At 34.0% G+C, this 15,471-nt stretch overlaps 1 protein-coding gene across 1 annotated transcript; it reads left to right on the top strand.

Moving 5' to 3' along the window:
* Positions 1-9,449: 9,449 nt before the first annotated feature.
* Positions 9,450-11,769, top strand: LOC149828672 (uncharacterized). Its single transcript, XM_090017113.1, has 4 exons — positions 9,450-10,690; positions 10,857-11,065; positions 11,105-11,117; positions 11,184-11,769. Exons 1-4 carry the CDS (start codon positions 9,450-9,452, stop codon positions 11,767-11,769), a joined length of 2,049 nt encoding a protein of 682 aa, XP_089873239.1.
* The last annotated feature ends 3,702 nt before the right edge of the window (positions 11,770-15,471 follow it).

Here is a 15,471-nt window from a genome sequence, read left to right on the forward strand (position 1 = left end):
TCTAAGTTGACTGGGCAATGTTTTGCACTCAAACCAGGTTCCAGAAGAGGCACAGAGGGTAACGACTAGCCCAGTGGGGTGACAGGAGTTGCTAGGGTGGCCCATATGGGTTCAGCGGTGACTCAGGGTTTTATGGATCCTAGATGAGTCATCTTCAGATCCAAATCTAAGTTTTGGATTCAATGTTGATTTAAATTTCATGTACGGATATTGCAACACCCTAATTTTTATAACCTGAAAAAGGAGGATTTTTTTTAAATACTTTTAACTATTTAACAAATAACAGCAGAAAAATGCATCGGATCTAAAATTTGTCATGCTACTTCACATGAACATTTGCAATTATACAATTATAGAATTTAAAAAATAACGAATAATCAACCATGCAAAAAATAACTCAAAGGTCCACATATGTCCAAAATTAATTACATTTATCATTGAATTAAAATTCAAAGATTAATCAGAGTCTAAAACGTCTTGAAGGCAAATGAAAGGTAGGCTTGATCCCCGTCATAACCTTCCACCTTCGCATATAAGCTGCTACTGATTACCTGAAAAACATTAAACCATATAGGGTCAGACATAACATGTCTCAGTAGAGTGAAATATACTAGACTTATAAAATAAAATGTGAAGTGGGAATTTCATCAGATTTTTCATAATTTAAAATTCCAATCAGCTAAATTATACAAGTGTGTACCAATTCATTCATCCAAAGAAATTATGATGCATGAACATTTAATATGCATGAACAATTAGTATGCATGAACTTACCAAATGCAGAAACCCTTCGATGCATGCATTATTTCTTATCTTTAATTACATTTTCTTTCTTAAATGATGCATGCTATACCTAACTAATGAACTTACATATTAGGTTTCACTTCTTAGCCCCGCTCGTACGACACAGGCTTGAAAACTGGATCAGAGCCATGGCGCAGGAATATTTTCATATATAAGGGTGGTTTTGACCTGGCTAGACACCTTTCACCAGTGACAGGGTGAGGGACAATAATTCAAGAGGGATTCCCAATACCTTTAATCCTGATGCATCAGATTTTCTCATGAGTATCATAACCCTCTACGCTACAGTCTAATGCAAAGATTTTCTCATAAAATCATGAGAGGGGAGGAACAACCTTCCGTGCTGGAAACTTACTTGACCCATAAAGTTTTGTACCACTTGGCACTCTCCCAACAAGTATCTTTTACTTACGATGTTGCATTATTTTACTTAATTACTTAAAGTTTTACATGCACTCATACTTGAATCCATCAAAAGGATTTAGTCTCGTATAGGGCAATGGATGCACTTGCAAAGCAGTGAAACATTAAACAGATGTTTGGCCGAAAAACTGTAATTCTAGGTCTATGCATTCGGGTTAGCCCAAACTGGGTCACCCGAATCCGTACACCCTTTATTTTTTTGATATAATTTAATTAAAAACCATAATCAAACTATAAATATAAGTTTGATCTAATATTATTGAGACAAATCATATTTTTTCTCAGCCGTTTGGCCAGAAAAATATGTCTGTCTCACACATGCATTATTTTCTCAGAAATTAATTAGGAAAAATACATAATTATCGAAATAAATCATGAAATTTACATGCAAATAAAATTCAAAAAAATCTACAAAAATCATAGAGTATGTACATAAATATAATCTACCAACTATAATTAAAAATAGCATGGATCTAACTACAAAATTTATGATTTTTCTAAATTTATCAATTTCTTTTTTGAAAAACCCGATATGACTAAAATTATGATATCTCAAAATTTCGACAATAGAAATTCATGAAATTTTTATAGAATGTCTACAACAACCTACTCTACTAACCCAAATCAATACTTTCAAGAAAATCATCGCATAATTTACATATTTTCAAAATTTATAGATTTCTTTTCTAAGAAACCGATTTTTAAACAAAACATGTTTTTAAAAGGGGTTTTCTCTTAGAAAACCCTTCTTTTTCTATCTTTCAATAGATCTAAGCCAAACCCACATATGGGAGGATTTGTTTAGGATCTATTCTTATAAAAAATTAGTGGAATTCATGCTACAAATTCTGTTTTGCAAGAGTATAAATTGACCTACCTTTTATCAAAAAATTCGCTCATATGCAAGTCGGTGGGTCTTTTTGCACGATCCGGTTGATCCACTCACACTATGACCTCGTATGCACCTTCCTTAAGGCCTACTCAATCACATGGAGTCCTTTCTTGTGGACACAAGAGAGAAAATGCTATGGGATTAGGTGTGAAAAGAGAGAGAGAAAGAGGTGAAGAAGTAGGAAATTGGGGAAAAACAAAGGGGTCTAAAAAAAATCTCAAATAGAGGGGGGGGGGGGGGTGAGCCTCTCCTCTATATTTATATAGGTTGTGTTGAGTTCTAGGGCTGGAGTAAATCTCAGCCCTTGATCAAATTCAAGGCTACTTCCTATATCTAATTGTTTCTCTCTTTCCTATTAATTTTTTTTGTAAAAATTCATTTTCTCTTCTTTCCTTTCTCTTTTTTTGTTTTTGTATTTTTACCTTAGCTACTTAGGCTATAAGATTTATTTTATACATAGCATATAGTATGTATAATATATAGGTAGTATAATGTGGGCATATGGGCTGGACGTCACCTCCCCTTGGGGTTTCCAAGCTTTCTATATTAAAAAAAAAAGAAAGTTTGACTTTGCTTTATGTTTTGCTTTTTGGTAAGTTAAAATAACTTTGATTTTAAAGTTTGTTTTTCTTTTCTTTTTTTAATTTGAAAATGGGTGCCACATAGGATGGGATGGCTGACCTATGGTCCCCTACCATTATATAAAGTCCAATTAATTCTTGAGTTCCATTCCACTAAATAAAATTCCTAATTAATTTTAAATAAGAATTCAAATATGAAATTACATGAAATTACACTAAATGATATTTGAATTAGGCTTAAATGTAATTGAATTTCATGTATTAAATTTCAAATTTCCATATATTTAAATTAGTTATTTCATGTATTCTTTCTAAGGCTAATTCATATTCTTCAGAAATAATTTCTGAAGAAATGAATTCCAATAGGGTCAATGAAAACCTTGGAAGTGTGGGTGTATTTCATACACGTATTCTAAATCTTACATAACCCATAACACAACACTTAGTTTGAATAATCATTATCCATTTATCTCGATTTTTAAATTTATTTTCTAAAACTACTATTTTTTAAATAATGCATTTCGAAGACGATTTCTCTCAAGGTCGGCAGGACCCATTGTCATTTTGAATATTTTTTTTGTATATTAGATTTCAAACTCATGAAACTAAATTCATATCAATTTATCATAAACTTTTCTGAAATCCTATCCGACTTTATTTCGATAAAATTTATCAGTTATTTTATTAAATTATATCTTTTTCAAAAATTCGATTCTGAATGCGAATTTCACTTAAATAAACTCGAATCAACTTTAATTTTCATAGAATGTTTCTTATGTTTTATTTTAGGCTAATTTATATTTTTACACCCATTTATCATAAGATTTGTCATTTTATTTATTAAAAATATCTTGAAGAATTCGTAGGTATTATTTCTAGATTCAATCAAAGATTCAAAATTCAAATTCAACAGAAAATATAAATTATTGTTTATTTTAAACTTGAATTAACATTCAATTAAGCCTTAATTTAGATTTGAATCAAACTCAAATCTAATTATAATATTCAAACATATTTATTAAATTTGAGTTCAAATTCAAATTGATAAAACTTTAGAAATTAAAATCAAAATTCTAGTTAAATTCAGCTTAAACCCGATTAAAAATCAAAACCCTGATTCAGAATAAATTCTCAACTCGAGATTTATTCTGAATATTAATCAATACTTAAATTATAATTAAATTTCTAACTAAATTTTTGAATAAGGTCTATGCCTTAATTCAATGTTATTTCTCAAAAAATATAAAAAATTTACGGGTTTTACAGATATTAATCTTTAATTCAAATTTTGGATTTGGATTCTTATTTTGTTCATGGATCCAACCAAACTGAGTTTGGATACAGATCAGGACTTATGGATCCAGATCACTTGGATCTGGACCCAAGTGGGGCACCACCTAGGCGGGATCCACTTTGCTTTTTTAGAAGGACATCTAATTAATAAATTAATTAATTTAAACTAATTTGGAGGGTTCTAGATATGGTGGGACATCCCCCTCTAGTGGACCCCATGTTGGTTACTTAGATAGAGTTTTATTTGAGTATGACTCTAAAGAGTCCATAGATAGGTTAAGGTCTTGAGTCTGAAGAGGTTGTTTAGTATTAAAAGTCTTAGGAGAGACTTCTAGGTGTGTCAACCCACCTAGAGTTTTGAAGAGATAGAGTTCTATCTCATGTGATCTTTTAGAGAGACCCATAGGGGGGACAACAACCTATGGTGGCTTTTTAAGCCTCTCTCTCCCAATCTATCTACACTTCTTCTTCTTCTTCTTTTTTGTTCCATCTTCTTCTTCCTTCTTCTTGGAGCTTTTCCATTAGCCATTGAAGCTACTCCAAGGTTTGAAGATGAGAGACGAAGGTCACACTTCACTTGAGAACCCAATTAAGGTAGGTACATCAATCACGTAGACATAGATCTATCCAAATGCAAGAGATATGCGTAGGGCCAATTTTTAGATCTAAACCAATAGAGATCAGACCCTAAAATACCTCTTTAATATTGGTTTTCAATTTAGAAAACACATTTTGGTGGATCCATGTCACCATGTAATAAAAAAGAAAAACAATTTTCAAAACAGAACTATTTTCGGGCTTCTAATATGAAAAACGATTTGGAAAAACTTGTTTTCTTATTATTTGTTATATCTTATTTGTTCTAGCATGATTAAGATGTTAATGTTATATTATATTGATGAAATACAAGTTTTACAAGTTCTAAAAATTTGATATATGCTTGAATCCATGTTCTTGTATGCAAAATCATTTTTGAAGAAGGGTAGGGTTTTGATATTTTATGATAAAGAAATATTAATGTGAACATTTATGATAGTTTAGTTCATGTTTAGCATGATTAACCAGCATGTCATTGCATAAATAAATCATGATTTCATGTTGTTTAAGGTTTCTTGTGATTCTTGAAAAAATGAAATTTTATTTGAGATATTCCATGAAGGCTTTGTGATTTTTGGATGATGGATGTTAATGTTTTAGCAAGTTTAGAATAAATATGATAAAAATATGATGTATGATATTATAAATATGTTTCAAAGATTAAAAGTTATGATTGAATGGATTACAAGATAATTCTTGTTCTTTCTTAATGGATATTGCATGAGTTTAAAATTTTTGGCTATTCTGTATTCATTTTTTGTTCTGGCCAATTTCAGAAAAAAGTTGATATCTTTATAAACACAAAGTTAATAAATAAAAAAAAACTACTGGAGTGTTCTACACAGCCAGGGCTTGAATTTAGAATCTTGTTTTATTCTGTTTGGGTAAGTTTTGAGGCCGAAACGTTCATTGCTATAGTGCACAGGTTTTTAGCCTTGTCAGCAGGACTGTTCCGACCAGAGATTTTTAAAGTTCTAAAAACCTAATCAAAACTGATCAAAATAAATTATAAAAAATTTGGATGAAAGGTAACACGAATAAGAAGATCCTGTAAAAAGATTTTTATCAAAAGTTTTTTTTTTTGTAATTCTTGGAAAATTCTCCAATACGGGATGAATTTATGTAGTTGACAGGATCTGTCTTATATTTTTTCTGAACAGGGTTCAGTCCCAGAACTTTCATGATTTTACTATGACTGATTTTGTGGTTCTGTTTCTTGGACTGTGTTCTTGAGATGTTAGGGTAGTCCCAGTTAAATTTGAAGAGTGATATTCGGTTCCTATGATTTTTGGTGGGTTTTTCAAACTTGAGTCAAAAGGGATTTGAACTGCACAACATGGCATATATGGGTGCCTAGTTGTGTTTTATTTTGTGCAACATGATTATGGATGCATGAGTTAGAATTTGGTCTGATATGCTTGTTAACTGAATGTATTCTATGTTATTCTCGATTGATAATCATTCATATGACATGTATGTTAATGAACATTATGCATCATAGGGCATGATCAGTGTAAAATAATTGGTTACACATGTTGTTTTACTTCTTAAAGCATATCATGATTACATGTGTATAGCCTTTATGTATGCATGTGGGCATATGATATGGTGATAAAGATATGTGATATGAGAATATATGTTGCTTAAGAGTGAGCCTAGGTTTGTGAAACCAATGGGTTTCTGTAGTTCACTAAGGAAATAAAAGAATTATCCATGCATACAATCACATAATTTCCTCGTGGAGGCCGTGCTCATGGTGACCCAGTGATGGGGTATGAACTGTGAGCTTTTTGAATGAGTTAGAATAGCCTTGTGTTATGGAATTTCCAGTTTGGATATTGGGCTTGTGAGTCCGGGTATGTGTGTTGTGAGCACCTGAAATTAATTGATGAACTTAATAATTAAATAGCACCCATAACTCATTCGAACCTGGACCACTTTAGAGTGAGTGGTGGTATACATGACCGATTGACTGTTGTTGGTTTTTGAAGTATTAGGCGTCTCTCTTGGTTACCAGTCTCCGATTGTAGGGGGTTTGGACTACCTCGTGTCCTAGGCAGAGCCGGACCTGTAAAGAGGCCAATGAGGCTCTTCAATCTGTGCGGCTGTAAAAAATTTTTAGGGGCCCATTTTTAAGGCCTGAGCTCCCCATTTGTTTAGAAAAGGTCCGGGTAAAAGATCAAACCCGGATCTTTTACCCGACCCGGATCCGATTAAACATTGAAAAAACATGCGCCCCCTCGTCTTCTTCAATCTGTGCGGCTGTGCCCTCTCGTTATTCCATCTGGTGTGGTGCCTGGTGCTGGTGGAGAGTCTCATACAGTGGATCTGTGCCCTCTCGTCATTCCTTCGTCTTCTTCAATCTGTGCGGCTGTGCCCTCTCGTCATTAGCCAGACTTCCTCTGGTTGGTCATATAACTTATAAGGTTAGTTCAATTCATATCACCACTTATGATCTGTATCTGCTTTTTTCTTTAACATCAACCTGCTGTTTTTTTCCCACATAGTGTTTCCCCAACTTCCACAACAACAAACTCAACATCATCCTATTCCTCAAACATAGACGACACTGGTTTTTGGCTTGAGTTGCTACCAAATTACCAATCAATCTCTCCTCACTTGAAAATGATACATGCTCGGCACTGCTGCTGTTGCACAAGGCTTCCCTTGCTGGATTGGAGTTTGACTCGGGTTGTTCGGCATCTAGTGTATCTAATGGAGGAATAGTATAGTCTGAATTCCTATCAGACATACTGCCCTGAAAATCTGCTGTTTCCCGCCAGCCAACCCAATCCGGCAGGCGGCAGTGACTCTTCACCAAATAGATTCTTCTCCACCAATTCATTCTGGAAGAAGCTAACATGATCAGAAATAATCACCTTTTCCATATCTGAGGATAGTGACTTCACACAATTCAAATTATTTTTCATATCTGTTTGTAGTTTCTATGATTTAATTTCTTTTAGTTGTTACTTTATTTCTTATTTCAGTAGCATAGCATCCTTTGCTAATTAGACTTGATCGTAAACATTAGCAAATCTTCTAAATTATTAACTTTTAGATTGTGTTTTATTTTTTTTCTAGAATTACCTGTTGATAATTCATATTTGTTTAAGGTTATGTTTGGTGAATTTGATAAGTATTCTCTTGTCAATGAAATTGTGTAAAGAAAATCTTTTGCATACTCTAGATTGTCCTTTGCATTCTAGTATTATTGCAGAAGTACACAATGAAGATCATGTCAACAGGTAAAAAAACTACCAATTTATTTTTTAATACTTTTGGTGGTTTTGTTTTCTTGAGCAGATCTGAAATTGATTTGTGTTTGAATGTTTATTTAGATTTTGTTTAGGGCAGGTGAACGTTTTCTTCACAGATTTCGTATTACATTTGAAGTGACGTTAGACCTGTTTTTAAGTCAAATATGTTTTTTGTTGAATTCTGTTATTGTATTCAATATGCTACTGCTACTTCCACCACTTGCCAAACCCTCACCACCATTAAGATTAATGTCAAGTTGTCAACCATCCTTGATGGTGAAGTGCCAACAGACTCACTTATAAGTCTATCTTCTTGGAAAGCAAACCAATTGGAATTTGTAAAAAGGCAATCACTATAACAAGACGACAAGATCAATTAGTAACAACTAAAATCAAGCGAGCAGATTGATCTCTCATTTTCAACATAACCTAAGAGATTACCTATCCTGACTCTTCACAAACCTGCCCAAAGATGATATAACTTGAACAAATTTATCATCAAAATACACATCCTGTTGAAAACCACTACATCAAGGAGAATATATTGATATTATCAGTGAAAACCAAGAGAACAAATTCATTTTCATTTGCACTATACCCTAAGAGATTACCTTTCCTGATTGTCCCCGACTCCTTAAGCCTGCTCGAGGATGACATAACAGCTTTAGCAGATTCATCATCAAAATATACATCCTGTTGTTTCCAGAACCAGTCTTGGTAAACAAAACAAAAAAAGAAAAGAAAAAAGAAACTACTTTTGCAACACAATTTAGGACAAATATTAATAGTGCAAACCATCACTATATACAAATAGCTCACACAAGAAAGCAAAATATCCAGAAGTTTTCAAATCGAAAAGCTCAAAAGTGTGAAGAAATATATGCAATATATTATATATAGTGTCATAAAATATGTGCAACTCAAGCCAAAAACCTGCTATTTTTTTTCCACATAGTGTTTCCTGCTTGGACGATTTTATGTACCTTTTACATACTTTTCTATGTTTTCAGGTCAAACATGTTGTTCTTCTGCACCATTTCATAAGTATTTAAAAGAATCTTTCTTGAAAATGCTTTGAAGAGTCTTTATCAGCAGCTTGTACTTGTATTATTGCTACATATCTGTGAAATGCTTCAGCATCTTAATGGTAATAAAATTTTTCACTTGTTTATGATATGCAGTAAATGCCTCGGTTGTGTATATGTTCAGCGACAGTCAAAATCATCAGATTTTAAGGGTGTCTCATGTACTTTAGTTAATTATAGGTATTTTGTTAAATTCTGATTTCTAATTTGTGATTTGTTAATTATAGGTATTTGTGATTTGTGATTTGTTAATTATAAGCAACAAATAATGCCTCCTAAGCATAAATCTGGTGCTCAAAAGAGAAAAAAGAGAGAAAGGGAAGCAATATTAATTCAAAGTCAAACCGGAGTTATCAACAAATATTTTAATAGAACTGTGGAACCAAATGAGGAAGCCCATGAAACCGTGGATCTGAATGAAAATGAGGAAGCCCATGAATTCATGGATCTGAATGAAAATGAGGAAGTCTATGAAACTATGAATTTGAATGAAAATGAGGAAGTGAATGAAATTATGGACTTGAATGAAAATGAGGAAGTGAATGACATCTTGTTTCAAGAAACTGAAGATGGAACTCGAACTGAAGAGATTAAAGAAACTGAAGATTCAACTACGAATTTAGAGAATTGTGCAAATTGGAATAACATCGATATGAAACTCCGAGATTTTTTAGTAGAAATGGGTCCAAAGAGAGTGGATGACATCTTGTTTCCTAAAGATAGAAACAATAAGCATTTTGATTCATCACATTATACACGTGTACTGACAAATGGGCAGACATCTGATAGAAGATGGCTAATATATTCTATCTCTTTAGATAAAATATTTTGCTTCTGCTGCAAGTTGTTCAAAACACCACAAATGATGAGCAGAATGAGGCAATTGGGCAATCATGGATACAACGATTGGCATAATATGCATAGAAGTCTTAGAAATCATGAAGCTAGTAGAGATCATATGGAATGCATGTTTTCTTGGATTGATTTAGAAAAGAGACTCAAAACAAACCAAACAATTGATCAGAGTGTGCAAGTTCAAATAAACAAAGAAAGGCAGCATTGGAGGCAAGTTTTGACAAGAATAATTTCCATTGTGAAAAGACTTGCCAAAAACACTTTAGCATTTCGAGGAGATAATGAGAAATTCTATGGTGAGAACAATGGCCTATTTTTGCAAATGATAGAAACGGTTGCTGAATTTGATCCAGTAATGGAGGAGCACGTTCGACGTGCTCAAGCACAAGAAATTCAGTATACATACCTTGGACCCAAAATTCAAAATGAGTTAATTTTGACATTAGCCAACGAAGTGAGAAGTGCAATCATTGCGAAAGTTAAACATGCAAAATATTTTTCAGTAATTCTTGATTGTACTCCTGACGCGAGTCATGAAGAACAAATGTCTCTAGTACTACGATGTGTTGATGATTCGATAGACACACCGAAAATAGAAGAATATTGGATTGAATTTTTGAAGGTGGATGATACATCAGGACTTGGATTGTCAACTGAATTGAAAAATGTGCTAACTATACTTGGGCTTGATATTGATGATATAAGAGGGCAAGGGTATGACAACGGTGCTAACATGAGTGGAAGACACAAAGGTGTACAAAAAAGAATACTTGAAATGAATCCTAGAGCTTTCTACACTCCATGTGGTTGTCATAGTCTTAATTTGACGATTGTGGATATGGTAGAATGTTGTCCTAAAGCTAAATCATTCTTTGGAGTAGTGCAACGCATCTACACATTGTTTTCTTCTTCTCCAAAGATGGAAATTTTTTAAAGATATGGTACCCGGTCTGACTCTGAAGCCATTATCACAAACACAGTGGGAAAGTCATGTTGAGAGTGTAAAAGCTATAAAAGATCAAACTACACAAATAAGAGATGCTTTGCTTGAATTGGTTGAAAAAAGTGAAGATTCCAAAACAAAGAGTGAGGCTGAGACCTTAGCGATTTTTGATTTGGAGAATTTTGAGTTCTTACTTGGAATGGTTATCTGGTACAAATTGTTATATGCAATTAATAATGTCAGTAAGTTTCTTCAATCTGAAAGTATGGATATTGGCATTGTAGTCAACCTCTTACAAGGACTTATTGTATTTCTTGATGAGTATAGAGAATGTGGATTTTCCAGTGCCATGGATGAAGCTAAGAAACTAGCAAATGACATGGGGTTTGAACCTAAATTTAAAAAAAAACGCATAACCCGAAGAAAGAAACAGTTTGATGAAAGTGGCAGTGACGATGTAACACTATCAAGTGAAGAATCTTTTAGAGTAGAATATTTTCTGTTTATAATTGATCAAGCTCGATCTTCCCTTCAACTCCGGTTTGAACAATTTAAACAATATGAAGAGACTTTTGGATTTTTGTTAAACTTAGAGAAGTTGAAGACTGAAGCCGATCCCTTAAATAGCTTAGAGAAGCATTGTGAGAAGCTTGAGAAATTTTTAAGTCATGATGGACGTTCAGATATTGATGGTTATGATTTATCTATAGAATTGATGACCCTAAAGTGTTATTTAACCACTGAAAGAACGACAATTGATGTACTACGTCATTTGGCGAAACTGGATGGTTTATTCCCAAATGCTTATATTGCTTATAAGATTTTGCTAACAATACCAGTTACCGTTGCAGCAGCAGAAAAAAGTTTCTCAAAATTGAAGTTAATCAAGAATTATCTTAGATCAACTATGTCTCAGGACAGATTGAATGGATTGGCTATGTTGTCAATTGAGAAAGAAATAATTGAACAACTTGATTATACTGATTTGATAAATATTTTTGCATCTAAAACTGCTAGACGAGTATTGTTTAGGTAGTTTATATAAATATTTTATATAATTTTATTTAATATAATATAAATATTTGGAATATTATATTTGTTTAATGTGAATGCAAATTTTATTGTTATTTTGATTCTTTACAAAAAATTGAGAGGCGCTGCCCCCGAACTCCTACTATTAATAGGGGGGCCATTTCCCCCCCCCCCCCCCCGCCTCAGGCCCCATAAAACACAGGTACGGCTCTGGTCCTAGGTGGTATATCTAGAATCTCTGCAAAATAGGAATCGGTTTTGTACTGGACCACTAAGAGATTTTCTCGGTCATGGATCGCTCTAGTAGAACCTCTGTGGGCAGTCACAGATTCTTGAATTCAATGAGGCTAATAAAATATGTGGCATAATAAGCCCTTCATTTGGATTGGTTGAATCAGAGTAGAAACCTGAAAGTGTACCTTCAGGTCTAAAAAAGAGAAACAATAGAATCAATTATGAAATCATTATAATATTTCAGTTTATGCATGAATTGTTAGTTCGTTGACATAATACATTGTAGCATATTTGTTCTGAAAATATGAATGTAATCATGATTGATTATGAAATTGTAAATTATGCTTATTTCTGATATGCTATGTTGCATAATTTAGTTGTGTATTTGAAAATGTGCTAATGCTTATTTATGTGATTGGAATATATTTGTGTTGTTGGAACATATTGTGAAAATGTGCTAATGCTTATTACTGAGGCTGTGGACTTATGTCTTTACTTTTAGTATTTCAGGTAACGAGTGAGCTATAAGGGTGATGACAGGAGGCTTAGGGTGGCGCCAAGAGGGTCACAGTTCTTTAGGTTGTTGAGATGACTCGATATGTTATTATTTGATTATTTTATTAAGTCTTGTAAATGTTGATAATTCATGAGACTAGTAATTGATTCCTTTAATGCTAATGATAGTTTGATTTGACTATTCTAGTCTTACATGTATGTATTGTAAACTGTAACCCATCCAAGGTTTGAACCATACTTAAAAAAAGTTTTCACTCTATTCTTGAAAATCATGTAAAGAGATTTAAAAAAAAATCTTAAAATTTTAGTTTAAAAATTGGGGCATTGTAGTCTTGGTATCAGAGCTTAAGTTAAAGAATTTATAACTCTTGGCTTGTCGAGCCTTTGGTCATCATTATAAGTATGGTTCAATTTAATTTTTGATTGTTTGATTACTGTTATTTAAAAATGTGTAGTGTAATGCGAGAACCTAGACACATTCTAGGGACACTACTTGATGATTTGGTTAGAAATTCACAGGGTTTCTCTTATTTTGGTTAGCTGACTTTAGTGCTAGAGTGTTGTTCGACACAGAAGCAACACACTCTTTTGTTGCCACACGTTTTGCTTCCTTGTTGAATCTATCGTCTGTTACTCTGGGTTACATCTTAGAGATAGTTATACCTTTGAGTGGTAGGACTATCACTCATGAGTACCTATCAGAGGTAGAAGTTTTGATTGCAGGGCAGAATCTATCTACCAACCTAATAATCCTGGATATGATCTGTTATAATGCGATTTTAGAGATAGATTGATTGTACAAGCACTACACTTGTATGAAGTATCGTAGAAGGCATAAATGTTTTGTTCGCCCGGACCAACTCATCTTTGAATATAAAGCGAGTAAACCGATGGAGAAGGCGAAGTTGCTTTCAACAATAAAGGCCCAACATCTGGTTAATGGATGTGGTTGTGATGCCTTTCTTGCGAGCATATCTTTGATCGAGCCCAAACCGACCTTGATAGAGGAGCATGAGGCCATGAGAGAGTTTGCAGATGTTTTTCCTGAGGAGTTACCTAGGTTACCCCCTAGATGAGAAATGGACTTTGCTGTTGAGTTGGAGCCTGGAACGACCCCAATCTCCAAAGCTCTATTCAGGATGGTGCCAGCTAAGTCCATTTGAGCTCAAGAAACAATTGCAGGAATTGATAGGCAAAGGCTTCATTTGACCTAGTGTGTTACCTTGGGGAGCACCAGTGTTGTTTGTTAAAAAGAACGATTCCATGCGGTATGCATCGAATATAGGATGATGAACCAAGTGATGATAAAGAAGAAATACCCTTTGTCACAGATCAAGGACTTGTTTAATCAGCTTCAGAAGGCTAAGGTAAATCCTGACTTATAATTTAGGGATTTGAAGTGTCGTGAGGACAAAATTTTGACATGATTGCTAATTGATTACAGGTATTTTCTAAGATTGACCTGAAAGTAGGTTATCACCAACTTAGTATCAGGGATGAAGACATCCCTAAGACAATGTTCATGACCAGATATGGCCATTATGAGTTCATGGTTATGCCCTTTGGACTCACAAATGCCCCCGCAACATTTATAGACCTCATGAATAGAATATTCTGGTTGTACTTGGGCATGTTCATGATTGTTTTTATTAATGATATTTTTATTTATTTTGAGAGTAAGGAGGAACATGACGAGCACCTCAGGATCATTCTGAGAATCCTTAGAGAACATCAGGTATATGCAAAATTCTTCAAGTGTGAGTTTTGGCTCGATTAGATGATGTTTTTAGACCATATCGTCTCTAAGGATGGGGTTTCGGTGGATCCTTCTAAGCTGAGTAATTTTTTCTATGAGTATTAGCATGGAATTTCTGAAATTCTTAAACCCTAATAGATAAACTTCTGGTATTCTAATAGGTAGAGGCAACATTAAAGTGATAGCAACCCAAGAATGTCAGTGACATTAGGAGTTTTCTTGAATTGACTAGATACTACAGACATTTTATATAGGATTTTTCATGGATTACTCTGCCGATGATGAAGGTTCTACATAAGAGAGTGAAGTTCGTATGGGATGTCCAGTGTGAGGAGAGTTTTTGGGCCTTGAAAAAGAAGCTTATGACTGAACCAGTGTTGACGTTGCCTTAAGGGCAAGGTAGCTTTGTTGTGTACACGGATGCCTCAGGCACAGGTCTAGGGTGCGTGCCAAATGTTGCCAAAAAAGAAAAGCAAAACAATTATGATACAACATGAAAAAGTTATTGCTTATGCATCTAATCAGCTGAAAGTTCATGGGAGAAACTACCCTACTCTTGACTTAGAATTGGCAGCAGTGGTCTTTGTCTTGAAAATTTGGAGGCATTATCTTTATGGTGACAAATTTAAGGTTTTTACATACTATAAGAGCCTCAAGTACCCCTTTGTGCAAAAATAGTTGAACATGAAATAAAGGAGGTGGCTTGAGTTCATAAAGAATAATGAGTTCACAATCACTTGCCATCCAAAAAAGATGAACGTCGTAGTAGATGCTCTTAGCTACAAGGCAGTAGGAATTTTAGCAGGCCTATGAAGTTTGACTCAAGATGTCATTGAGTGAAGACCTTTTAGAACTGAGGTTGGTAAGATCAGCATCACCATTATGAATTGTGATGATAGAGATCATGGAACAGATCATAGAGAAGCATAAGGATAATCCCAAGTTCTCTCATATTGTAGTTGCATGCCAGGATAACTAGTCAGCTCTATACCTTCAGGAGGATGTAAGCATCTGGTATGGAAGAAGGTTATGGGTACCTAGTGACCCTCAGATTAGGGAAGAAGTGCTTGGTGATACACATAAGAGCAAGTTTACCATACACCCTAGTAGTACAAAATGTTTAAAGACTTGCAAAGGAATTACTTGTGGGGCAGAATGAAGCAGAACATAATAGAATATGTTTCAAAATGCTTAACTTGC

This window comes from Nuphar pumila, chromosome 9, assembly GCF_984573655.1.
Source record: "Nuphar pumila chromosome 9, dmNupPumi1.hap1.1, whole genome shotgun sequence".
Lineage (NCBI taxonomy): Eukaryota > Viridiplantae > Streptophyta > Magnoliopsida > Nymphaeales > Nymphaeaceae > Nuphar > Nuphar pumila.

Coding starts and splice junctions, on each gene's coding strand:
- LOC149828672 (XM_090017113.1), top strand. CDS start 9,450: ATGGACTTGAATGAAAATGAGGAAGTGAATGACATCTTGTTTCAAGAA. Junction 10,691..10,856: donor GTGCAACGCATCTACACATT/GTTTTCTTCTTC, acceptor GGTTGAAAAAAG/TGAAGATTCCAAAACAAAGA.